Source organism: Anomaloglossus baeobatrachus, chromosome 6, assembly GCF_048569485.1.
Source record: "Anomaloglossus baeobatrachus isolate aAnoBae1 chromosome 6, aAnoBae1.hap1, whole genome shotgun sequence".
NCBI classification, from domain to species: domain Eukaryota; kingdom Metazoa; phylum Chordata; class Amphibia; order Anura; family Aromobatidae; genus Anomaloglossus; species Anomaloglossus baeobatrachus.
In genome coordinates, this window is record NC_134358.1 from 547108097 (window position 1) to 547133988 (window position 25892).

Sequence of the window (25892 nt, forward strand, 5' to 3'; positions counted from 1 at the left end):
ATAAATATATATATATATATTATATAAATATATATATATATATAAATATATATATATATATAAATATATATATATATTATATAAATATATATATATATATATTATATAAATATATATATATAAATATATATATAAATATATATATATATATTATATAAATAAATATATATATATATATTATATAAATATATATATATATATTATATAAATATATATATATATAATATAATTTTTATATATTACAATATATTATAGAATCATAATATTTAAAGAAGAAATGCGCCCGATAATAGGAATCACACATTATTTAATGCAACTTATTTACAACCGGTCCGGACCTACAAAAAGGGGAACCGCACAAAGTAAAACCCTGGACACCCCCTGATTTATACATTAATATTTCACATTCATTTTTATAAAATACAGAACATGTACAGTCAGAATTACGCCCGCACCCCCCACCCCTGTAATGTACAATTGTGTAAAAAAAAATAAAAAAAAATAATCAGCGGCGCCTGGTCACACTTTTCTCCTCTTATATCTGATGATGGGGTTGTTGGGGGTATGGATCATAGTCGTGTAATTGATCGTAGGGAAATATCCGTCCACGAGATCGAATTCGTACAGACGCAGCATGGTGGACCAAATGGTTTTAATCTGCACGTAAGCAAAATTTTCACCGATGCAACGATGGCGGCCTGGAAAGGAGGAAAAACAAAGAAATCGACCCAAGTCCAAAATATATGTAGTTACCGTATGGACTATCAAACCCCTTAAGGACCCAGCCAATTTTCACCCTCCCCCATAAAGTTTTTACACCAATTCATCCGCACCCTTAACTATTGCGGAGGAGGTGCAATGGGCAATTTAACAGATTTCCCTCCATTTAAATGCCGCTGCCCGTAAATAACCAGGGTTGAGCAGCCGTGATCGGAGATATTTAGGTTGCTGGTGTTATAGGCAGGTGTTGGCTGTATAACACAGTCAGCACCACACCATATGGACTGGCCCCTGAGCGCCCTCAGAACTGGACATGTAACATACAGTGTGTCCACCCATATCCTGTCCACCGCCATTAACTTAAGAACGGCGGCAGCTATAGGCATAGAAGTGGTGTCTAGGTATAGTAAAGTAGCCATACTCTACACAATGAAACCACCTATAGCGCCACCTGGTGGAAAACAACGGAGTTAGCATTTTTATCTTGAAAACTGAACAAGATAGAGGAAAAAAAGTGAATTACAAAGTTGTAGGGCATCATCAATTCAATACGAATCGACACCTTACATACAGAAATGCTATGATTAGAACCTGTAAAACTCACAAGGCTGCGGACGTGAAGTGATACCTCATGGAGACCTTCCTACAAGTCATTGGGTATGGTGGCTGTGTGGAGTGGCCTCCGCTCACCTGACCTGACCTCATTGGACTTCTTTCTGTGAGGTCACATCAAACAGCAGATGTATGCGACCCCTCCACCAACATTGCAGGACCTACGACGACGTATCACAGATGCTTGTGCAAACGTGTCACCTACCATATTGCACAACGTGCAGCAAGATACGGTATACTGTGCAGAGGCCAGATGTGCATTGCAGCTGACGGGGGCCACTGTGACCATCAAAGTTAAATGAGCGCCATATGCGTGACCAGCATTCAGTGTTTTGGGGGGGGGGGGGGGTCATGGGTTTTATATCATAGCATTTCTATATGCAAGGTGTCGATTTGTATTGAATTGATGATGCCCTACAACTTTGTAATTCACTTTTTCTTTCTTTTTCGCTCCTAATTGGGAGACCCAGACAGTGGGTGTATAGCTACTGCCTCTGGAGGCCGCACAAAGAACTACACTTAAAAGTGTAAGGCCCCTCCCCTTCTGGCTATACACCCTCCCGTAGGAGTACGGATTCCTCAGTTTTAGCTTTGTGCGAAGGAGGTCAGACACGCACGCATAGCTCCATTGTTTTTAGTCAGCAGCAGCTGCTGACTATGTCGGATGGAAGACAAGAGGGCCCATACAGGGCTCCCAGCATGCTCCCTTCTCACCCCACTGTATGTCGGAGGTGTTTGTAAGGTTGAGGTACCCATTGCGGGTACGGCGGCAGGAGCCCACATGCTGATTCCTTCCCCATCCCTTTTTACAGGGCTCTGGGTGAAGTGGGATTTACTGGTCTCCAGGCACTGAGACCGTGCTCCATCTACAGCCCCTGGAGAAGATGCTGGATGGAGCGGAGTACATCAGGGACATGGCCCTGCTTCCTCAAGGTACTCTGTGTCCCCGTGCATTTGGCGCTCACACCGCAGCATGCTGGGTGTTGTAGTGCGCCGGGGACATCAGCGCTGCGGCGCTTGTGCCATGGCCTCATTCAGCTTCGCTGAAGCAGGCACACTTCTGGGAATCGGTCGCGCCGGCCGCTGGGACTGCGGCGCGGCTGGCACTTGTGGTGCGCCGGGGACTTCAGCGCGGGCCGCGCTTTTACGGCGGCCGCGCTGATAACTCGAGTCCCCGGCTTTTGCGGCCTGCTTCCGTTCGTTCCCGCCCCCAGACCTGCCAGTCAGGAGAGGGGCGGGACGCTGGTCAGTGCATCAGCGCCGAGGGCTGGAGTCGTTTTTACATACTCCAGCCCTCACAATAGGCACAGAGGGGACACTGTTTCCCGCACTTTTGTTTAGGAACTCCCACGGACCGCCCCTCTCCACAGACGCCGGCAGCCATTCCTGCTGACACGCTGAGCTGCAGAGGGGAGCCGGGGAGACCCAGACAAGGAATTCTGCGCCTCTTACCCGCTATTCAGCGGGCGGTAAGCAGCCCTCAGGGCTCACCCCCTCTTGTGCCAGTAGTATTCTTAGTATTTTGTTTCTACAAATACTTTGTATTGCATAGCGCTGGTCGCCCTTTGGCTATAGACTCTCTCACATTGCAGAGAGCCAGCAGCATGTCGTCCGTAAAACGCAAGGGTGCCAAGGCACAGACATTATATGCTTCCTGCACCGCATGTGGGACTTTTCTACCGGCAGGCTCCACGGACCCCCATTGTGTGCAGTGCTCGGCCCCTGCGGCGCTTGCACAGTCGGGACCTCTGCTGGACGTGACCCAGGGTGTACCACCTGTGAATGCTGTCCAGGTGACAGGAACTGAGTTTGCAGCTTTTGCTGACAGAATGTCTCTCACTATGTCACAAATTCTTGACACATTGCGAGCTAGGCCTGTACTTCAGGCCACGGACACTGTGCAATCATTGCCCCCTGGTCCCCCTCAGCTGAATTACCTCCAAGCTCCGGGACGGGCACATACACCTCAGGGTGAAGACTCTGACTCGGACGATGGCCCCGGGCAGCCTAAGCGGGCTCGCTATGACGGGCCTTCACATTCATCTCAATGGTCAGGATCCCAGCGAGATGAATCTATGGGTGATGAGGCGGACGTAACTGATCAGGATTCTGATCCTGGGACCGCTCTCAATCTAGATACACCAGATGGTGACGCCATAGTTAATGATCTTATATTTAACATCAATAAGATGTTAAATATTTCCCCACCAGCTCCTCTTGTAGAGGAGTCAGCTTCGCAGCACGAGAGAATCCATTTCAGATACCCTAAGCGTACATTAAGCACTTTTCTGGACCACGCTGACTTTAGAGACGCAATCCAGAAACCCCACGCTTATCCTGAAAGGCGTTTTTCTAAACGGCTTAAAGATACACGCTATCCTTTTCCCCCTGAGGTGGTCAAGGGTTGGACCCAGTGTCCAAAAGTGGATCCTCCAATTTCCAGGCTTGCAGCTAGATCCTTGGTTGCAGTTGAAGATGGAGCGGCACTTAAAGATGCCACTGACAGGCAGATGGAGCTCTGGCTGAAATCCATCTATGAAGCGATTGGAGCGTCGTTAGCGCCATCTTTTGCGGCCGTATGGGCACTCCAAGCTATCTCAGCCGGGCTTGCGCAAGTCGACTCAGTCACACGTGCATTTGCCCCGCAGGTAGCACCATTGACCTCGCAAATGGCGGCATTCGCGTCGTACGCGATTAATGCTGTTCTTGACGCTACAAGCCGCACGGCAGTGGCGTCAGCCAACTCCGTTGTTTTGCGTAGGGCCCTGTGGTTGAGACATTGGAAAGCAGATTCTCATTCCAAGAAGTGCTTAACCAATTTGCCTTTTTCTCGTGACCGATTGTTTGGAGAGCGTTTGGATGAAATCATCAAACACTCCAAGGGTAAGGACTCATCCTTACCGCAACACAGACAAAACAAACCCCAACAGAGGAAGGGTCAGTCTGGTTATCGGTCCTTTCGAGGACCGGGCAGGTCCCAATTCGCCTCGTCAAAAAAGACTCAAAAAGACCAGAGACGCTCAGATTCTTGGAGGTCTCAGTCACGCCCAAAAAGGACAGCCGGAGGAACCGTTGCCAAGACGGCGTCCTCCTGACTTGCAGTCTCCGATTCCCACACCCGCGGTCGGTGGGAGGCTTTCCCACTTTGGCGACATTTGGCTGTCACGCGTCAAAGACCGTTGGGTGAGGGATATTCTGTCTCACGGGTACAGGATAGAGTTCAGTTCTCGTCCGCCAACTCGTTTCTTCAGAACTTCTCCACCACCAGACCGAGCCGATGCTCTGTTGCAGGCGGTGGCCGCTCTAAAGGCGGAAGGAGTGGTGACCTCCATCCCTCTTCAGGAACAAGGTCACGGTTTTTACTCCAATCTGTTTGTGGTCCCAAAAAAGGACGGATCGTATCGACCCGTCCTGGATCTAAAGTTGCTCAACAGACACGTAAAAGTCAGGAGGTTCCGGATGGAATCCCTACGCTCCGTCATAGCCTCAATGTCTCAAGGAGATTTTCTAGCATCAATAGATATCAAAGATGCGTATCTCCACGTGCCGATTGCACCAGAGCATCAGCGTTTCCTACGCTTCGTCATACACGACGAACACCTGCAGTTCGTAGCGTTACCTTTCGGTCTGGCAACAGCCCCCCGGGTCTTCACCAAAGTCATGGCAGCAGTAGTAGCTGTTCTGCACTCGCAGGGTCACTCGGTCATCCCGTATCTAGACGACCTGCTTATAAAGGCACCCTCTCAAGAGGCATGCCAGCACAGTCTGAAGGTGGCACTAGACACTCTCCAGAGTTTCGGGTGGATTATCAACTTTCCAAAGTCTCATCTAACCCCGACCCAATCTCTGACTTATCTTGGCATGGAGTTTCATACTCTCTCAGCGATAGTGAAGCTTCCACTGGACAAGCAGTGCTCGCTACGGACTGGAGTGCAATCTCTCCTTCAGAGCCAGTCGCACTCACTGAGGCGCCTCATGCATTTCCTAGGAAAGATGGTAGCAGCAATGGAGGCAGTCCCGTTCGCGCAGTTTCATCTGCGCCCTCTACAATGGGACATTCTACGCCAATGGGATGGGAAATCGACGTCCCTCGACAGGACTGTCTCCCTCTCTCAGACTGCCAAGGACTCTCTGCGTTGGTGGCTTCTCCCCACCTCATTGTCACAGGGAAAGTCGTTCCTTCCCCCGTCCTGGGCAGTGGTCACGACGGATGCGAGCCTATCAGGGTGGGGAGCGGTGTTTCTCCACCACAGGGCTCAGGGGACGTGGACTCAGGAAGAGTCCACCCTGCAGATCAATGTTCTGGAAATCAGAGCAATCTATCTTGCCCTGCGAGCCTTCCAACAATGGCTGGAAGGCAAGCAGATTCGGATTCAGTCGGACAATTCCACGGCGGTGGCGTACATCAACCACCAAGGGGGAACACGCAGTCGCCAAGCTTTTCAAGAAGTCCAGCGGATTTTGACGTGGGTGGAAAGCAGAGCGTCCACCATATCCGCAGTTCACATCCCAGGCGTGGAAAACTGGGAAGCAGACTTTCTCAGTCGCCAGGGCATGGACGCAGGAGAATGGTCCCTTCACCCGGACGTGTTTCAGCAGATCTGTTGCCGCTGGGGGACGCCGGACGTCGATCTGATGGCGTCACGGCACAACAACAAGGTCCCAGTTTTCATGGCACGGTCTCACGATCACCGAGCACTGGCGGCAGACGCCTTGGTTCAGGATTGGTCGCAATTCCGACTCCCCTATGTGTTCCCACCTCTAGCATTGTTACCCAGAGTTCTCCGGAAAATCAGGTCCGACTGCCATCGAGCCATACTCGTCGCTCCAGATTGGCCAAGAAGGTCGTGGTACCCGGATCTGTGGCATCTCACGGTAGGCCAACCGTGGACACTACCAGACCGTCCAGATTTGCTGTCTCAAGGGCCGTTTTTCCATCTGAATTCTGCGGCCCTGAACCTGACTGTGTGGCCATTGAGTCCTGGATCCTAGCGGCCTCAGGTTTATCTCATGAAGTTGTTGCCACAATGAGACAGGCTAGAAAACCATCCTCAGCTAAGATCTATCACAGGACGTGGAAGATATTCTTAGCGTGGTGCTTGGCTCAAGGGTTTTCTCCCTGGCCATTTGCATTGCCAATTTTTCTTTCCTTCCTGCAGTCTGGGTTGGAAAAAGGTTTGTCGCTTAGCTCTCTTAAGGGTCAAGTCTCCGCGCTATCCGTATTCTTTCAGAAGCGCTTGGCACGGCTTTCTAAAGTACGCACGTTTCTCCAAGGAGTTTGTCATATCGTTCCTCCTTACAGACGGCCATTGGAACCCTGGGATCTGAACAAGGTTCTCATTGCTCTCCAGAAGCCGCCTTTCGAGCCTTTGAAAGAGGTTTCCCTTTCTCGGCTTTCACAAAAGGTAGTTTTTCTTGTGGCGGTCACGTCTCTTCGAAGAGTGTCCGAGCTAGCGGCGTTATCTTGCAAATCTCCCTTCCTGGTGTTTCACCAAGACAAGGTAGTACTGCGTCCAATTCCAGAGTTTTCTCCCAAGGTGGTTTCTTCCTTTCATCTCAATCAGGATATCACTTTGCCATCTTTGTGTCCGCATCCAGTTCACCAATTTGAAAAGGGTTTACATCTGTTGGACCTGGTGAGAGCACTCAGGATTTACATTTCTCGCACGGCGTCTCTACGCCGTTCTGATGCGCTCTTTGTCCTAGTCGCTGGTCAGCATAAGGGATCGCAAGCTTCCAAATCCACCCTGGCGCGGTGGATCAAGGAACCAATTCTTCACACATACCGTTCTGCTGGGCTTCCGATTCCATCTGGACTGAAGGCCCATTCTACCAGAGCCGTGGGTGCGTCCTGGGCATTGCGGCATCAGGCTACGGCTCAGCAAGTGTGCCAGGCGGCTACCTGGTCGAGTCTGCACACGTTTACCAAACACTATCAAGTGCATACCTACGCTTCGGCAGATGCCAGCCTAGGTAGACAGGTCCTTCAGGCGGCGGTGGCCCACCTGTAGGAAGAGGCTGTCTGACAGCCCGTTCATGTGGTATCTTTTTACCCACCCAGGGACTGCTTTTGGACGTCCCACTGTCTGGGCCTCCCAATTAGGAGCGAAAAAGAAGAAGGGAATTTTGTTTACTTACCGTAAATTCCTTTTCTTCTAGCTCCAATTGGGAGACCCAGCACCCGCCCTATTTGTTCTTAGGGTTTCGTTTTTCGGGTGCACATGTTGTTCATGTTGTTTCTTAAGCTCTCCGATCTTGTTATCGGATTGAATTTGTTTTTGAAACTGTTATTGGCTTTCCTCCTTCTTGCTTTGGTACTAAAACTGAGGAATCCGTACTCCTACGGGAGGGTGTATAGCCAGAAGGGGAGGGGCCTTACACTTTTAAGTGTAGTTCTTTGTGCGGCCTCCAGAGGCAGTAGCTATACACCCACTGTCTGGGTCTCCCAATTGGAGCTAGAAGAAAAGGAATTTACGGTAAGTAAACAAAATTCCCTTCTTTTCGCTCCTAATTGGGAGACCCAGACAATTGGGTGTATAGCTACTGCCTCCGGAGGCCGCACAAAGTACTACACTTAAAAGTGTAAGGCCCCTCCCCTTCTGGCTATACACCCCCCCGTGGGAGCACGGGTCCTTCAGTTTTTTGCTTTGTGCGAAGGAGGTCAGACACGCACGCATAGCTCCACTGTTTAGTCAGCAGCAGCTGCTGACTATGTCGGATGGAAGAAAAGAGGACCCATACAAGGGTCCCCAGCATGCTCCCTTCTCACCCCACTTTTTGTCGGTGGTGCTTGTTAAGGTTGAGGTACCCATTGCGGGTACGGAGGCTGGAGCCCACATGCTGATTCCTTCCCCATCCCCATTAGGGCTCTGGGCGAAGTGGGATTTTACCGGTCTCCAGGCACAGAGACCGTGCTCCATCCGCAGCCCCTGGAGAAGCCGCTGGATATGGAGCTGAGTATCGTCAGGGACATGGCCCTGCTCCGTCAAGGTACTCTGTGTCCCCGTGCATACGCGCGCACACCGCAGCATTGCTGGGTGTGTTAGTGCGCCGGGGACAACAGCGCTGCTGCGCTTGTGCCATTTCCTCACTTCAGCTTAGCTGAGTGGGTAGACTCAGGGAGAACGGTCGTGCCGGCCGCTGGGACTGCGACGCGGCTGGGACTTGTGGTGCGCCGGGGACTTCCGCGCTGGCCGTGCATATATCACGGCCGCGCTTATTACTACAGTCCCCGGCTTTTGCGGCCTAGTTCGTTCGTTCCCGCCTCCGCACCTGCCAGTCAGGAGGAGGGCGGGACGCTGTACAGAGCATCAGCGCTGAGGGCTGGAGTCGTTTTTACATACTCCAGCCCTCACACCAGGCACAGTAGGACGCAGTTTCCCGCTCTTTGTTTGTGGCACGGCCACGGTCCGCCCCTCTTCACAGAACGCCGGCAGCCATTCCTGCCTGCACGCTGAGCTGCAGAGGGGAGACGGGGAGACCCAGACACGGGATTCTACGGCCTCATACCCGCTGTTCAGCGGGCGGTAAGCAGCCCTCAAGGGCTCACCCCCACTTGTGCCGTTTGTATACTGAGTATTTTGTGTTGCAAATACTTTGTACTGTACGGTCGCTGGTGATTCTCGGCTATATACCCTCCTAGATTACAAGGAGGCAACAGCATGTCGTCCGCAAAACGCAAGGGTGCCAAGGCACAGACATTATATGCTGACTGTACCGCATGTGGGGCTGCTCTACCGGCAGGTTCCACTGAACCCCATTGTGTGCAGTGCTCGGCCCCTGTGCAACTTGCACAGCCGGGGCCTCTGCTGGACGTGACCCAGGGTGTACCACCTGTGAATGCTGTCCAGGTGACAGGAACGGAGTTTGCAGCTTTTGCTGACAGATTGTCTATGACCATGTCAAGGATTCTTGAAACATTGCAGTCTAGACCAGTAACTCAGACCATGGACACTGTGGCATCATTGCTCCCTGGTCCCCCTCAGCTGGAACACTTCCAAGCTCCGGGGGTGTCACATGCACCCCAGGGTGACGATTCTGACTCGGACGACAGTCCCAGACAACCTAAGCGGGCTCGTTATGAGGGGCCCTCAACTTCGTCTCACTGGTCAGGGTCCCAGCGGGACGGATCTATGGGTGATGAGGCGGATGTAACTGATCAAGATTCTGATCCTGGGTCCGCCCTCAATCTGGATACACCGGATGGTGACGCCATAGTGAATGATCTTATAGCGTCCATCAATAGGATGTTAGATATTTCTCCGCCAGCTCCTACTCAGGAGGAGGCAGCTTCACAGCAGGAGAAATTCCATTTCAGATATCCCAAGCGTAAATTAAGCACTTTTCTGGACCACGCTGACTTTAGAGATGCAATCCAGAAACACCACGCTTATCCTGAGAAGCGGTTTTCTAAACGGCTTAAAGATACACGCTATCCTTTTCCCCCTGACGTGGTCAAGGGTTGGACCCAGTGTCCCAAGGTGGACCCTCCAATCTCCAGGCTTGCAGCTAGATCCTTAGTTGCAGTAGAAGATGGAGCGGCACTTAAAGATGCCACTGACAGGCAGATGGAGCTCTGGCTGAAATCCATCTATGAAGCTATTGGAGCGTCGTTGGCGCCAGCTTTCGCAGCCGTATGGGCACTCCAAGCTATTTCAGCTGGGCTTATACAGGTCGACTCGGTCACACGTACATCTGCCCCGCAGGTGGCACCATTGACCTCTCAAATGTCTGCATTCGCGTCTTACGCGATTAATGCTGTCCTGGACTCTACGAGCCGTACGGCGGTTGGCGTCAGCCAACTCCGTGGTTTTGCGCAGAGCCCTGTGGTTGAGAGAATGGAAGGCAGATTCTGCTTCCAAGAAGTGCTTAACCAGTTTGCCCTTTTCTCGTGACCGATTGTTTGGGGAGCGTTTGGATGAAATCATTAAACACTCCAAGGGTAAGGACTCATCCTTACCTCAACACAGACAAAACAAGCCCCAACAAAGGAGGGGTCAGTCTGGTTTTCGGTCCTTTCGAGGCTCAGGCAGGTCCCAATTCTCCTCGTCCAAGAGGACTCAAAAGGATCAGAGAGGCTCAGATTCTTGGCGGACGCAGTCACGCCCAAAAAAGACAGCAGGAAGAACCGTTACCAAGACTGCTTCCTCATGACTTTCAGCCTCCTCTCTCCGCATCCTCGGTCGGTGGCAGGCTCTCCCGCTTTGGCGGCATTTGGCTGTCACAGGTCAAAGACCGTTGGGTGAGGGACATTCTGTCTCACGGGTACAGGATAGAATTCGTCTCTCGTCCTCCAACTCGTTTCTTCAGAACTTCCCCACCGCCCGACCGAGCCGATGCTCTGCTGCAGGCGGTGACCGCTCTAAAGGCGGAAGGAGTGGTGACTTCCGTTCCTCTTCAGGAACAAGGTCACGGTTTTTACTCCAATCTGTTTGTGGTGCCAAAGAAGGACGGGTCCTTTCGGCCCGTCCTGGATCTAAAGTTGCTCAACAAACATGTAAAAACCAGGAGGTTCCGGATGGAATCTCTCCGCTCCGTCATAGCCTCAATGTCTCAAGGAGATTTCTTAGCATCAATAGACATCAAGGATGCTTATCTTCACGTGCCGATTGCGCCAGAGCATCAGCGTTTTCTACGCTTCGTTATAGAAAGCGAACACCTGCAGTTCGTAGCGTTACCTTTCGGGCTGGCAACAGCCCCTCGGGTCTTCACCAAGGTCATGGCAGCAGTAGTAGCTGTCCTGCACTCGCAGGGTCACTCCGTGATCCCGTATTTGGACGATCTACTTATAAAGGCACCCTCTCAAGAGGCATGCCAACACAGCCTGAACGTGGCACTGAAGACTCTCCAGAGTTTCGGGTGGATTATCAACTTTTCAAAGTCAAATCTAACCCCGACCCAATCACTAACATATCTTGGCATGGAGTTTCATACTCTCTCAGCGATAGTGAAGCTTCCACTGGACAAGCAGTGCTCTCTGCAGACAGGGGTGCAATCTCTCCTGCAGAACCAGTCCCACTCCTTGAGGCGCCTCATGCATTTCCTAGGGAAGATGGTGGCAGCAATGGAAGCAGTCCCTTTCGCGCAGTTTCATCTGCGCCCTCTACAATGGGACATTCTCCGCCAATGGGACGGGAAGTCGACGTCCCTCGACAGGGATGTCTACCTCTCTCAGGCAACCAAGGACTCTCTCCGTTGGTGGCTTCTTCCCACCTCATTGTCAAAAGGAAAGTCGTTCCTACCCCCATCCTGGGCGGTGGTCACGACAGATGCGAGCCTATCAGGGTGGGGAGCAGTGTTTCTTCACCACAGGGCTCAGGGTACGTGGACTCAGAGAGAGTCCACCCTTCAGATCAATGTTCTGGAAATCAGAGCAGTCTATCTTGCTCTGCGAGCCTTCCAACAGTGGCTGGAGGGCAAGCAGATCCGGATTCAGTCGGACAATTCCACAGCGGTGGCGTACATCAACCACCAAGGGGGAACACGCAGTCGACAAGCCTTTCAAGAAGTCCGGCGGATTCTGACGTGGGTGGAAAACACAGCATCCACCATATCCGCAGTTCACATCCCAGGCGTGGAAAACTGGGAAGCAGACTTTCTCAGTCGCCAGGGCATGGACGCAGGGGAATGGTCCCTTCACCCGGACGTGTTTCAGGAGATCTGTCGCCGCTGGGGGATGCCGGACGTCGACCTGATGGCGTCACGGCACAACAACAAGGTCCCGGTTTTCATGGCACGGTCTCACGATCACCGAGCTCTGGCGGCAGACGCCTTAGTTCAGGATTGGTCGCAGTTCCGACTACCTTATGTGTTCCCACCTCTGGCATTGTTGCCCAGAGTGCTCCGCAAAATCAGGTCCGACTGCCGTTGCGCCATTCTCGTCGCTCCAGACTGGCCAAGGAGGTCGTGGTACCCGGATCTGTGGCATCTCACGGTAGGACAACCGTGGGCGCTACCAGGCCGTCCAGACTTACTGTCCCAAGGGCCGTTTTTCCATCTGAATTCTGCGGCCCTGAACCTGACTGTGTGGCCATTGAGTCCTGGATCCTAGGGACCTCAGGTTTATCTCATGATGTTGTTGCCACCATGAGACAGGCTAGGAAACCATCCTCCGCCAAGATCTACCACAGAACGTGGAAGATATTCTTATCTTGGTGCTCTGCTCAGGGAGTTTCTCCCTGGCCATTTGCATTACCTATTTTTCTTTCCTTCCTGCAGTCTGGGTTGGAAAAAGGTTTGTCGCTTAGCTCCCTTAAAGGACAAGTCTCTGCGCTATCCGTATTCTTTCAGAAGCGCCTGGCGCGACTTCCTAAGGTACGCACGTTCCTGCAAGGGGTTTGTCATATCATTCCCCCTTACAGGCGGCCATTGGAACCCTGGGATCTGAACAAGGTTCTAATTGCTCTCCAGAAGCCGCCTTTCGAGCCTATGAAGGAGATTTCCTTTTCTCGGCTTTCACAGAAAGTGGCTTTTCTGGTGGCGGTCACGTCTCTTCGGAGAGTGTCAGAGCTGGCGGCGTTATCTTGCAAATCTCCCTTCCTGGTGTTTCACCAAGACAAGGTAGTACTGCGTCCAATTCCAGAGTTTCTTCCCAAGGTGGTATCTTCCTTTCATCTCAATCAGGATATCACTTTACCATCTTTGTGTCCGCATCCAGTTCACCATTTTGAAAAGGGTTTACATCTGTTGGACCTGGTGAGAGCACTCAGGATCTACATTTCCCGCACGGCGTCTCTGCGCCGTTCGGATGCACTCTTTATCCTGGTCGCTGGTCAGCATAAAGGGTCGCAAGCTTCCAAATCCACCCTTGCGCGGTGGATCAAGGAACCAATTCTTCACGCCTACCGTTCTGCTGGGCTTCCGACTCCTTCTGGACTGAAGGCCCATTCTACCAGAGCCGTGGGTGCGTCCTGGGCATTACGGCATCAGGCTACGGCTCAGCAGGTGTGCCAGGCGGCTACCTGGTCGAGTCTGCACACTTTCACCAAGCATTATCAGGTGCATACCTACGCTTCGGCGGATGCCAGCCTAGGTAGACAAGTCCTGCAGGCGGCGGTGGCCCACCTGTAAGAAAGGGCTGCCTGACAGCCCGATCGCGAGGTATTATTTTACCCACCCAGGGACTGCTTTTGGACGTCCCAATTGTCTGGGTCTCCCAATTAGGAGCGAAAAAGAAGAAGGGAATTTTGTTTACTTACCGTAAATTCCTTTTCTTCTAGCTCCAATTGGGAGACCCAGCACCCGCCCTGTTTTTCTGAGGGTATTTGTTTTTCGGGTGCACATGTTGTTCATGTTAATAACTTACGTTCTCCGATATTGTTTATCGGATTGAATTTGTTTTTGAAACAGTTATTGGCTTTCCTCCTTCTTGCTTTTGCACTAAAACTGAAGGACCCGTGCTCCCACGGGGGGGTGTATAGCCAGAAGGGGAGGGGCCTTACACTTTTAAGTGTAGTACTTTGTGCGGCCTCCGGAGGCAGTAGCTATACACCCAATTGTCTGGGTCTCCCAATTGGAGCTAGAAGAAAAGGAATTTACGGTAAGTAAACAAAATTCCCTTCTTTTCTCTATCTTGTTCCGTTTTCGAGATAAAAATGCTAACTCCGTTGTTTTCCACCAGGTGGCGCTATAGGTGGTTTCATTGCGTAGCGCATGGCTACTTTACTATACCTAGACACCACTTCTATGCCTATAGCTGCCGCTGTTCTCAAGTTAATGGCGGTGGACAGGCTATGGGTGGACACACTGTATATGGAAGAAAAAAAAATGTATTTGTACCTGCTCCAAAAGGGACATAGGCGAATTTTTCTCCGGCTGCGGGATTTTCATGGAGGTATCTCTCGGGGTTAAAGTCTGTGTTCTGCACCCAGGTGTCCTTCAGCCGGTGGTTGACTGTGGGGGACACACACACCTGGTGTCCGGGGGGGATACTGTATCCTGCAACAGACTAAAGGGAACAAGTCAACCAAAATCTCAGACCGCAGAGAACACCCCCTGCACCGGCCCGCGCGCTGACCTGTGGGGTCCGGGCCATTCTCATCATTGTCATGATCGGGGGTCTCAGCCTCAGCGTCTCCTTAATGCAGCGGTCCAGGACTTGCAGGTCTTTCAGCTGTAAAAGGACAGGTGGTTAATGCATTGATCTGATTTTCTCTGTCCGCGTTTTCGGTGCCGGCAGCGAGACCCTCACCTGGTCATAACTCAGGGGTGGGAAGTGCTCCCCGCACACCGCCTTCTGCTCTGCAAAACACTGCTCCTGGATAGACTTGTGTGTGGCCAGGAAGAAGCCCATCCAGGCGCTGGTGGTGGAGGACGTGTGCTGCCCGGCCAGGAGCAGCCCGATCAGCATGCTGGAGATCTCGTCATCATTCAGGGGGGTGCCGTCCCTACAGGGGGGGATATAGAATATCAGCCCAAATACAGCCACATTCACCCAGTCATTACAGCAGGGTCTGAGGGGGCAGAACATGACGAGGGATTTACGGTATTTTGGGGTGGTTTTAATTCTTTGTGATGTGCTCAGACCCTCTAATCTCAGACATTTCACAATATCCTGTGGATACATAAGCATTGTCATATGTGGGTCCTGATCCTGTCACGTGGTCTCTGACAATGGGACGGAGGCTGCGCGTGAGCAGCTCCCTGCATTCACTTCTATGGGGAGGGGGGACAAAAATGCAAAACACACCTTCTTGTCTTTGATTCTTTAAAATTCACATGACCACTCACCTGTCCAATGCCGGGGGCCCTAATTTTCTAGATAAGTTTGGGGGCCACCTATTCTGCAATCATTGAGTAGGAAGAAGTGAGCTGTAACATCACCTATTGTGAATGGTGGATCCTGTGTTATCTACTGTATATAGAGCTATTAGTCATTGTACAGGAGGAGGAGGAGGTGAGCTGCAACATAATGTATTGTGAATGTTGGATCCTGTGTTATCTACTGTATATAGAGGTTATCAGTAATTGAACAGGAGGAGGAGGAAAAGCTGAGCTGTGACATCACATTATGAATGGTGGATCCTGTGATTTCTACTGTATATAAAGGTGTTATCAGTCATTGTACAGGAGGAGGAAGAGGTGATCTGTGACATCACATTATGTATGGTGGATCCTGTGTTTTCTACTGTATATAAAGGTGTTATCAGTCATTGTACAGGAGGGGGAGGAGGTGAGCTGTGACATCACCTTTTATGAATGGTGGATCCTGTGTTATCTACTGTATGTAGAGGAGTTATTTGTCATTGTAATTATGTCTGTGATGATAATGAGACTGATGATAAGTCTTTGGTACAGAATAGAAAGTGTAAAGGGCCATTTACACGCTGCGACTTCGCTAACGATATATCGTCGGGGTCACGGTGTTTGTGACACACATCCGGCGGCGTCAGCGACATCGCAGCGTGTGACACCAAGGAGCGACCTTAAACGATCGCAAAAGAGACAAAAATCGTTGGTCAATGAGAGGTCGTTCATATACCAAAAATCGTTGTCTGGTAAGTAGCGATGTTGTTCCTCGTTCCTGCGGCAGCGCAGATCGCTATGTGTGACACCGCAGGAGGGACGAACATCCCCTTACCTGCGGCTGCCGGCTATGCGGAAGGAAGGAGGTGGGCGGCATATTCGTCCCGCTCATCTCCGCCCCTCCACTTCTATTGGACGGCTGCCGTGTGACATCGCTGTGACGCCGAACGAACCACCCCCTTAGAAAGGAGGCGGTTTGCCGGCCAGAGCGACGTCGCAGGGAAAGTAAGTGCGTGTGCCGGGTGTTAGTGATGTTGTGCGCCACGGGCAGCGATTTGCCCGTGACGCACAACCGACGGGGGCGTGTACGCTCGATAGCGATATCACAGCGTGTAAAGTGCCCTTTAGTCTAGTATAAGGCCTAATGGCAAGTATGAAAAGTGCAATATTTCTGGTCAGTTTATACAGACAGTAGTAGCAGCTTTCTACGCTCATCCCCATAGATCGGCATAGGCGTCACTTATAGTCAGGACATACTTGTAGGTGGCATCGATCAGGGTCTGCAGCATGTCGTCCTCCCTGTCCTCGGACTGTCGGCGTTTCTGGATCACCTGGTAGAAAATGTTCTTGATCTCTCTGTGCGCTCGGTCTCTGCGCCTGGAATTAAGACTGACTTTAATGGAGTCATCACAGAATACATATCACACTATAGGGACCAATATAAAGGTACGTCACCCCCCCTCCCCCTCCCACCAGGGCCCATCAGGTGCCATCAAAGCTAGAGGATAAAGTGTAGCTCTGCCCATCAGCCCTAGCAGAGGCCATACTACTATGATTGTTGGGGGTTTGAATGTGAAAGAGCGACCCCCTGAGACCAGAGATCTCAGATCTGAGGCCAAGACTAAGGGAAGACTTGGAGAGTTGGTGAATGGCTACCTGAAGCTCGGTAATGGCAGCCACCCGGGCAGCAGCCAGGCCGCGTGTGTGAAGCCGCCATCCAGGTCCGCGTACAGCTGCGCCACCCTCTCATCTAACATGCTGCGGATCTCCTTCCCGTGCAGGCAGCGGCTCGCCGTCAGGATGATCAGTTCTGACAGGGCCTCAAACAGGTCTAAAGGAAAAACAAAAAAACAGCACAATGAATAAAGAATATATCCCAAACTGTCCGGGAGAATCAACCGGGAGAAAAGGATCAGCGCTGAACAAAATGTTACATAAAGAAATCATCTGCATCTTTATTTGTCTCGTTCCAGAGCTGCAATCACAATTCTGTAGGTTTCAGAGCTGAACTCTCTGCTGGCTCAGTGCTGTGCAGAGCTGACATTGAAGATGTTTATTCTGCTAATACTGTCTTTACAACGGATGTAGGAAAAAGCAGCTTCATCCTGAATTACAGGAGATCAGCTAAACTGGTGTAAGAATACAGCTCTGGAGTATAATGCGGAAAATTAAAGTATATACACAATAACTCAACCAGAAGAATAGTGAGTGCAGCTCTGGAGTATAATACAGGAGGTAACTCAGGATCAGTACAGGATAAGTAATGTAATGTATGTACACAGTGACTGCACCAGCAGAATAGTGAGTGCAGCTCTGAAGTATAATACAGGAGGTAACTCAGGATCAGTACAGGATAAGTAATGTAATGTATGTACACAGTGACTGCACCAGCAGAATAATGAGTGCAGCTCTGGAGTATAATACAGGAGGTAACTCAGGATCAGTAATGTAATGTATGTACACAGTGACTGCACCAGCAGAATAGTGAGTGCAGCTCTGGAGTATAATACAGGATGTAACTCAGGGTCAGTACAGGATCAGTAATGTAATGTATGTACACAGTGACTGCACCAGCAGAATAGTGAGTGCAGCTCTGGAGTATAATACAGGAGGTAACTCAGGGTCAGTACAGGATCAGTAATGTAATGTATGTACACAGTGACTGCACCAGCAGAATAGTGAGTGCAGCTCTGGAGGATAATACAGGATGTAACTCCGGGTCAGGACAGGATCAGTAATGTAATGTATGTACACAGTGACTGAAGAATAGTGAGTGCAGCTCTGGAGTATAATACAGGAGTTAACCTCAGGATTAAACATATTATCCACTAACTGTGCAGACTATGTCTGGGCTCAATCTCAATTACTTATTGCTTAATTTAGGTGCAGGGAAAAAAAAACAACCTGCTGCAGATCTGTCTGATTAATACACCCTGAAGACTTCTCCTATGATCCACACATGAAATAAATGAGTGCAATGTGTCACCCCCAATCTTCCTATATGTGAATCCTCCTTACTTCCAACCCCGCTGTCTCCCCAGCGCTGGAAGTAATCCACGGTCTCCTCTTCAATCATCTGAACGTGTGTTTTGAAATGTGCGATGTTCAGACCCGTCTTAAACATCTTCTTCTGTTCCAGAAAGATCTATGACAGATGGGGACGTGGGATAAAATTACATGTCAGAATTAAATACTGGAGATAAATATACAGCAAGTGAAATAAGTATTGAACACATCACCAATTTTCTAAGTAAATATATTTCTAAAGGTGTTATTGACATGAATTTCTCACCAGATGTCAGTAACAACCCATCCAATCCACACAGGCAAAGAAATCAAACCATAGATGGCCATAAATTGAGTTATGTGTGATAATGAGAAATACATGACGAAATAGAAGCGCAAAAAGCCATGGAAAGTCCTGACACCAGCTGAAATCTATCAGTAATTAGCAACCCTGTCACTTAGTGAAAAATAATAACAGATGGTTCAACTGATGGCATATAAAAAGGGGTCTCATTACCAAGGTGCCACACAAGAAACATCTCATGATGGGTAAAACCAGTGAGCTCTTCCAAGACCTTCACAACCTTAATATTGCAAAACATACTTATGTCATTAGTTACAGAAGAATTTCTAAATATTGAAGGTTCCAGTGAGCTCTGTTGGGGCCATAATTCGGAAAATGAAAGAACATCATTTTATCATAAACCAGCGATGACCAGGTGATGACCACGCAAGATTTCAGACAGAGGAGTGAAAAGAATTATCATAAGAGTTGTCCAAGAGCCAAGGACACCTGCGGAGAACTACAGAAAGACCTGGAATCAGCAGGGACAATTGTTTCAAAGAAAACAATAAGTAATGCACTCATCCTCCATGGCCCGTATGCACGCTCCTGTATGCACGCCCCTGTATGCACGCTCCTGTATGCACGCTCACCACACATGAAAAAAAGCTAGTTCACGTGGGTTTAAAATTTCCTCAGCCACATTTAGACAAGTCTGTGAAATACTAGGAGAATATAGTCTGGTCAGATGAGACCAAAATTGAACTCTTTGGAGGCCATAATACCCACCATGTTTGGAAGCCAAAAGGAAGTGTGGTGGTGGGAACATCATGGTGTGGGGCTGTTTTTTTACAAACTTCATATGATTGAAGGAAGGATGAATGGACAAATGTACTGAGACATTTTAGATAAAAATCTGCTGCCATCTACCAGGATGATGAAGATGAAACGAGGGTGGACATTTGAGCAAGACACTGATCCCAAACTCACTCTCAACTTTTTTATTGCGCCACTGGAATGGCGCTTTATATGTAAGTCCCTGTCCCCGGTCTTTTACTCACTTTCCAGCATCTGCATCTTCTATCGTCATTGCTCCAGTCGGTCTCCTGTGATTTGTGACCTGCCAGAAGCTCCAGTGTTTCATAGAGGTCTCAACTCAATTCAAGTCTATGAGAGCCTTGTTCTGGCTCTCATAGACTTGCACTGAGAGTTTGTATTGTAACATCTGACTTCCAGCCAGTCAGAGGTTACAGGTACAAGATAGGACGAGAGCAAAACCAAAGAAGGATGAAAACACCGGAGGGTGAGTGGAATACAGGGCGCAAGGGACTTAGATTTAATGCACCACTCCAGCGGTAAAAAAAAAACCTTGTGCTTTAAAAGTCTGAATTGTACTGTTCCTACATTATTCCTCCTGGAAATGTAAAAATCAATTAACAATTGGCTGGTACCACTTCCCTGACAATAGGATATGACCCTTCATAGTATATACCAAGTTCAGATGGCTGTATATGACCCTCTGTATACTGACCAAAGAGTCCGTACGGACCGGAGGTCTCCTGACCCCACCTTAAAAACCTCATAGGCACATATTCGGTTCTACATTCGTAATGAGGTCTCCTGAGTCCATGCACTGTGGTTAGGATACGGAGGGTAAAATACAGCCATCTGACAATCTAATAATTTGTTTCCAGGAGGAACAACAGAGGGAAAACACAAAGCATCATTTTAAGAATAAGGTTTACGAAAAGAGAAATGATAGAAGAGCAAACGAATCCTCGTTAAAAATGATTATATTAATAAGGTTAATTGATGGGAGCGAAGGAATAAGCCAATAAATAAATGTTGAGCTACAATGCGCTGGATCTGAAGTCAGCAGCTTGCGGATTGCTGCTCTGGAGGTGTCTGCAGTAATCACTACTGTGCCGCCATCTGGTGCTGATCACGACAGCCATGAAACCGAAAACAAATTGGACCTGGGTCCTTACCGGGTTGGGGACATCGTAGGCGACTCCCTTGCCGAACACGGGGGTGGTGAGCCGGGAGTACACGTCCTCCGCGTTCAGGTCTTCATTCTTACTGTTAAAGAGCAGCGCGGCGGCGTCACTGCCGACCAAGTAGGTGAAGGTTTTGCCGACCATCGTAAAACTGAAGACGGGACCGTACTGAAAGAAGAAGTCGTGTCTGTCATATAATCCGCCCGCTGAGGGTTTCTGCCGCCACGAATTTACATCTTCGTGACAAAAAAAGTTCAATAATGTTTGTTTTGTTTCGCCATTTCCGTGGCCCCCTGACACAGCCCATCTCCTGCACATGTCATGGCCCCCACACCCCCCATCCCTCATACATGTCATGGCCCCCTGACACAGCCCATCTCCTGCACATGTCGTGGCCCCCACACCCCCTATCCCCCATACATGTCATGGCCCCCTGACACAGCCCATCTCCTGCACATGTCATGGCCCCCACACCCCCCATCCCTCATACATGTCATGGTCCCCTGTCACAGCCCATCTCCTGCACATGTCGTGGCCCCCACACCCCCTATCCCCCATACATGTCATGGCCCCCTGACACAGCCCATCTCCTGCACATGTCGTGGCCCCCACACCCCCTATCCCCCATACATGTCATGGCCTCCTGACACAGCCCATCTCCTGCACATGTCATGGCCCCCACACCCCCCATCCCTCATACATGTCATGGCCCCCTGACACAGCCCATCTCCTGCACATGTCGTGGCCCCCACACACCCCATACATGTCATGGCCCCCTGACACAGCCCATCTCCTGCACATGTCGTGGCCCCCACACCCCCCATCCCCCATACATGTCATGGCCTCCTGACACAGCCCATCTCCTGTACATGTCGTGGCCCCCACACACCCCATCCCCCATACATGTCATGGTCCCCTGACACAGCCCATCTCCTGCACATGTCGTGGCCCCCACACCCCCCATCCCACATACATGTCATGGCCCCCTGACACAGCCCATCTCCTGTACATATCGTGGCCCCCACACACCCCATCCCCCATACATGTCATGGCCCCCTGACACAGCCCATCTCCTGCACATGTCGTGGCCCCCCACACCCCCCATCCCCCATACATGTCATGGCCCCCTGACACAGCCCATCTCCTGTACATGTCGTGGCCCCCACACACCCCATCCCCCATACATGTCATGGCCCCCTGACACAGCCCATCTCCTGCACATGTCGTGGCCCCCACACCCCCCATACATGTCATGGCCCCCTGACACAGCCCATCTCCTGTACATGTCGTGGCCCCCACACCCCCCATCCCCCATACAAGACATGGCCCCCTGACACAGCCCATCTCCTGCACATGTCGTGGCCCCCACACCCCCCATCCCCCATACATGTCATGGCCTCCTGACACAGCCCATCCCCTGCACATGTCGTGGCCCCCACACACCCCATCCCCCATACATGTCATGGCCCCCTGACACAGCCCATCTCCTGCACATGTCGTGGCCCCCACACCCCCCATCCCCCATACATGTCATGGCCTCCTGACACAGCCCATCTCCTGTACATGTCGTGGCCCCCACACCCCCTATCCCCCATACATGTCATGGCCCCCTGACACAGCCCATCTCCTGCACATGTCGTTGCCCCCACACCCCCTATCCCCCATACATGTCATGGCCCCCTGACACAGCCCATCTCCTGCACATGTCATGGCCCCCACACCCCCCATCCCTCATACATGTCATGGTCCCCTGTCACAGCCCATCTCCTGCACATGTCGTGGCCCCCACACCCCCTATCCCCCATACATGTCATGGCCCCCTGACACAGCCCATCTCCTGCACATGTCGTGGCCCCCACACCCCCTATCCCCCATACATGTCATGGCCTCCTGACACAGCCCATCTCCTGCACATGTCATGGCCCCCACACCCCCCATCCCTCATACATGTCATGGCCCCCTGACACAGCCCATCTCCTGCACATGTCGTGGCCCCCACACACCCCATACATGTCATGGCCCCCTGACACAGCCCATCTCCTGCACATGTCGTGGCCCCCACACCCCCCATCCCCCATACATGTCATGGCCTCCTGACACAGCCCATCTCCTGTACATGTCGTGGCCCCCACACACCCCATCCCCCATACATGTCATGGTCCCCTGACACAGCCCATCTCCTGCACATGTCGTGGCCCCCACACCCCCCATCCCACATACATGTCATGGCCCCCTGACACAGCCCATCTCCTGTACATGTCGTGGCCCCCACACACCCCATCCCCCATACATGTCATGGCCCCCTGACACAGCCCATCTCCTGCACATGTCGTGGCCCCCACACCCCCCATCCCCCATACATGTCATGGCCCCCTGACACAGCCCATCTCCTGTACATGTCGTGGCCCCCACACACCCCATCCCCCATACATGTCATGGCCCCCTGACACAGCCCATCTCCTGCACATGTCGTGGCCCCCACACCCCCCATACATGTCATGGCCCCCTGACACAGCCCATCTCCTGTACATGTCGTGGCCCCCACACCCCCCATCCCCCATACAAGACATGGCCCCCTGACACAGCCCATCTCCTGCACATGTCGTGGCCCCCACACCCCCCATCCCCCATACATGTCATGGCCTCCTGACACAGCCCATCCCCTGCACATGTCGTGGCCCCCACACACCCCATCCCCCATACATGTCATGGCCCCCTGACACAGCCCATCTCCTGCACATGTCGTGGCCCCCACACCCCCCATCCCCCATACATGTCATGGCCTCCTGACACAGCCCATCTCCTGTACATGTCGTGGCCCCCACACACCCCATCCCCCATACATGTCATGGTCCCCTGACACAGCCCATCTCCTGCACATGTCGTGGCCCCCACACCCCCCATCCCCCATACATGTCATGGCCCCCTGACACAGCCCATCTCCTGTACATGTCGTGGCCCCCACACACCCCATCCCCCATACATGTCATGGCCCCCTGACACAGCCCATCTCCTGCACATGTCGTGGCCCCCACACCCCCCATCCCCCATACATGTCATGGCCCCCTGACACAGCCCATCTCCTGTACATGTCGTGGCCCCCACACACCCCATCCCCCATACATGTCATGGCCCCCTGACACAGCCCATCTCCTGCACATGTCGTGGCCCCCACACCCCCCATCCCCCATACATGTCATGGCCCCCTGACACAGCCCATCTCCTGTACATGTCGTGGCCCCCACACCCCCCATCCCCCATACAAGACATGGCCCCCTGACACAGCCCATCTCCTGCACATGTCGTGGCCCCCACATCCCCCATCCCCCATACATGTCATGGCCCCCTGACACAGCCCATCCCCTGCACATGTTGTGGCCCCCTCACCACCGTCCCCCGCACATGTTGTGTCCTCCTGAACCACACACCCCCCATACCCCAAACATGTCGTGGCTCCCTGACCTGCACCCTCCATTTCCAGCACATGTCGTCTCCTCACCACCGCCCGCCGCACATGTTGTGTTTTTCTGAACCGTCTCCCCCCTCTTGTGGCCTCCTGACCCGCACCCCCCATCCTCTGCACATGTCGTGGCCCTCTGAACTGCCCGCCACGTCCCCCGCACATGTCATGGCACCCTGACCCACACCCCACATCCCGCGCACATAATGTGGCCCCCTGACCCGCACCCCCCACACATGTTGTGTCCTTGTCAACCGCCTCCCCCCTCCGCATGTTGTGGGCCCCCCTGACCCATACACCCTTACCCCTCTCTGCACATTTTGTGGCCCCCATACCCATCACACATCTCATAACCTCTTGACCCACCAATGCCTCACCCCCCAGCACATGTTGTGGCCCCCTCACCCACGCACATCTCATGACCTCCTGACCCACCAGTGTCTCACCCTTCTCCCCCCCGCACATATTGTGGCCCCTCAGTAGCGTCCTCTGTACGTCATGGCATCCTGAGCCGCACTCTCTCTCACATGTTGTAACCCCCTCACCCACATCCCCCCACACATGTTGTGGCCCCTTCCTCACCCGTGTCCCCCACACTCACCTTTTCATAAGCTTTTTCTAGAAAGTCAATTGGACTCTTCCCAAAAGATATGGCGTGTCCCAGGAAAGGAATATGGGATGAAATGTACGGCGGGTATTTCTGCGGAAACAGGAGAGCACAAATTACTATGGAGTGCAGGAAAAAAGGAAAGAAAGGAACGCTGCCAGGAGGAGCAACCAGAGGAATGCAAAAAATAAAAATGTAGGAATTCCAGGAAGCAGAAATGTCTCTTCCACGACCTTATTACAAGGCCCCTGATATATAGTGCGAGGTCATCAAACAGCTCCGCATATCTCAGCTCCGCATATCTCAGCTCCATTATGTCCAGTTTCCCATAGATACATAAAAACTCATTACAAAAATATCGCCCACCTTGTCTGTGGTTCTGTCTGATATTGCAGCTTTTCTTTAGTCAAGTAAAGGGGGCTGAGCTGCAATCCCAGTCACAGCCTGTGAAAGAGGGGGGCGCTGTTTCCCAGACGGAAAAAGAAAAAACCTTTAAATTTAATGATAAATGGCGCGAAGGTTGAGTGTTCGAAACGAGACTGTGCTGAGAACAATTCATCAGTTCCAGAGCCCTCAATTTCAGATCAGTCGGACCCCCCAGCGATCAATAAGTTATCCGGTCTTATCAATAAGGAGTTACTTTACTATTTTGGGAAAACCCATAGTGACAATTTGGACTCCCAAAATGTCACCCTCCACTATCATCTCCAGCTCATCCCCCATACTTTACACTGCAGATTTCACTTATGTTTCAAGGGTCCTTATCATTAAAAAAAATAAATAAATGCTGGGTTCCCCTGAGAGGTGCAGCAGGGGCTGATGGGCGCCATATAACAAAGCTGTGATTTCCCAATGTCGCCGGTGTGAGGGACTCACCACATTCTCGGGGTCGACCGTCTGCAGGTGCTTGAACGCCAGTTTGGAGAGATAAGCGATGGTGAGGAGGAAGGTGCAGGGTAGAAGAACCCTGGAGGCCACGCTGCCCCCCCACCGCCTCCTCGATCAGGGCGCCCCCTGCCTGCCAGAGACTCACCAACATGGCGCCTGGAGGAGAAAATAAAGGAACATTAGTCAGAATCAGATGGATTGTTTGTGTCGTTACCCCCCCAGGTCCAGCAGTGGTCACTACAACTGACATCACCGCTGCAGCCAATCACTGAGTTCAGGTCGCCTACATTAGCTGAACTCATGGATTGGCTAAGCGGTGATGTACACTTTAGTCATTTTGTCACCGTTGCAGTCAATCACTGAGCTCAGGCCATCTACATTAGATGAACTCAGTGATTGACTGCAGCAGTGATGTGTGCTTTAGTCATTATGTTACCACTGCAGCCATTTAGTCACTATGTCACCACTGCAGCCAATCACTGAGCTTGAGCAATGTCAGTGATTATCTGCAGAGGTAATGTGCGTTTTAGTCATTACGTCACCGCTGCAGCCAATCACTGAGCTCGAGCCGTCTAC

General features: G+C 51.4%; 1 protein-coding gene across 1 annotated transcript; it reads right to left on the reverse strand.

Moving 5' to 3' along the window:
* Positions 1 to 287: 287 nt before the first annotated feature.
* On the reverse strand, positions 288 to 25423 carry CYP51A1 (cytochrome P450 family 51 subfamily A member 1). The gene is made up of 10 exons (XM_075316841.1): positions 25305 to 25423; positions 24423 to 24521; positions 20353 to 20529; positions 18094 to 18220; positions 16732 to 16906; positions 16333 to 16452; positions 14522 to 14717; positions 14348 to 14443; positions 14110 to 14278; positions 288 to 698 (listed from the first exon to the last, which is right to left on the reverse strand). Exons 3-10 carry the CDS (start codon positions 20503 to 20505, stop codon positions 520 to 522), a joined length of 1215 nt encoding a protein of 404 aa, XP_075172956.1. The 5' UTR covers positions 20506 to 20529; positions 24423 to 24521; positions 25305 to 25423; the 3' UTR covers positions 288 to 519.
* Between the last annotated feature and the right edge of the window lie 469 nt (positions 25424 to 25892).

Excerpts from the sequence above, each read along its gene's own strand:
- CYP51A1 (XM_075316841.1), bottom strand. The coding sequence starts at position 20,505 with ATGGTCGGCAAAACCTTCACCTACTTGGTCGGCAGTGACGCCGCCGCG. Across the intron at positions 14,718-16,332 it reads CTGATCGATGCCACCTACAA|GGACGGCACCCCCCTGAATG; the intron begins GTATGTCCTGAC and ends CCCCCCCTGTAG. Across the intron at positions 14,279-14,347 it reads GAATGGCCCGGACCCCACAG|TCTGTTGCAGGATACAGTAT; the intron begins GTCAGCGCGCGG and ends TGTTCCCTTTAG.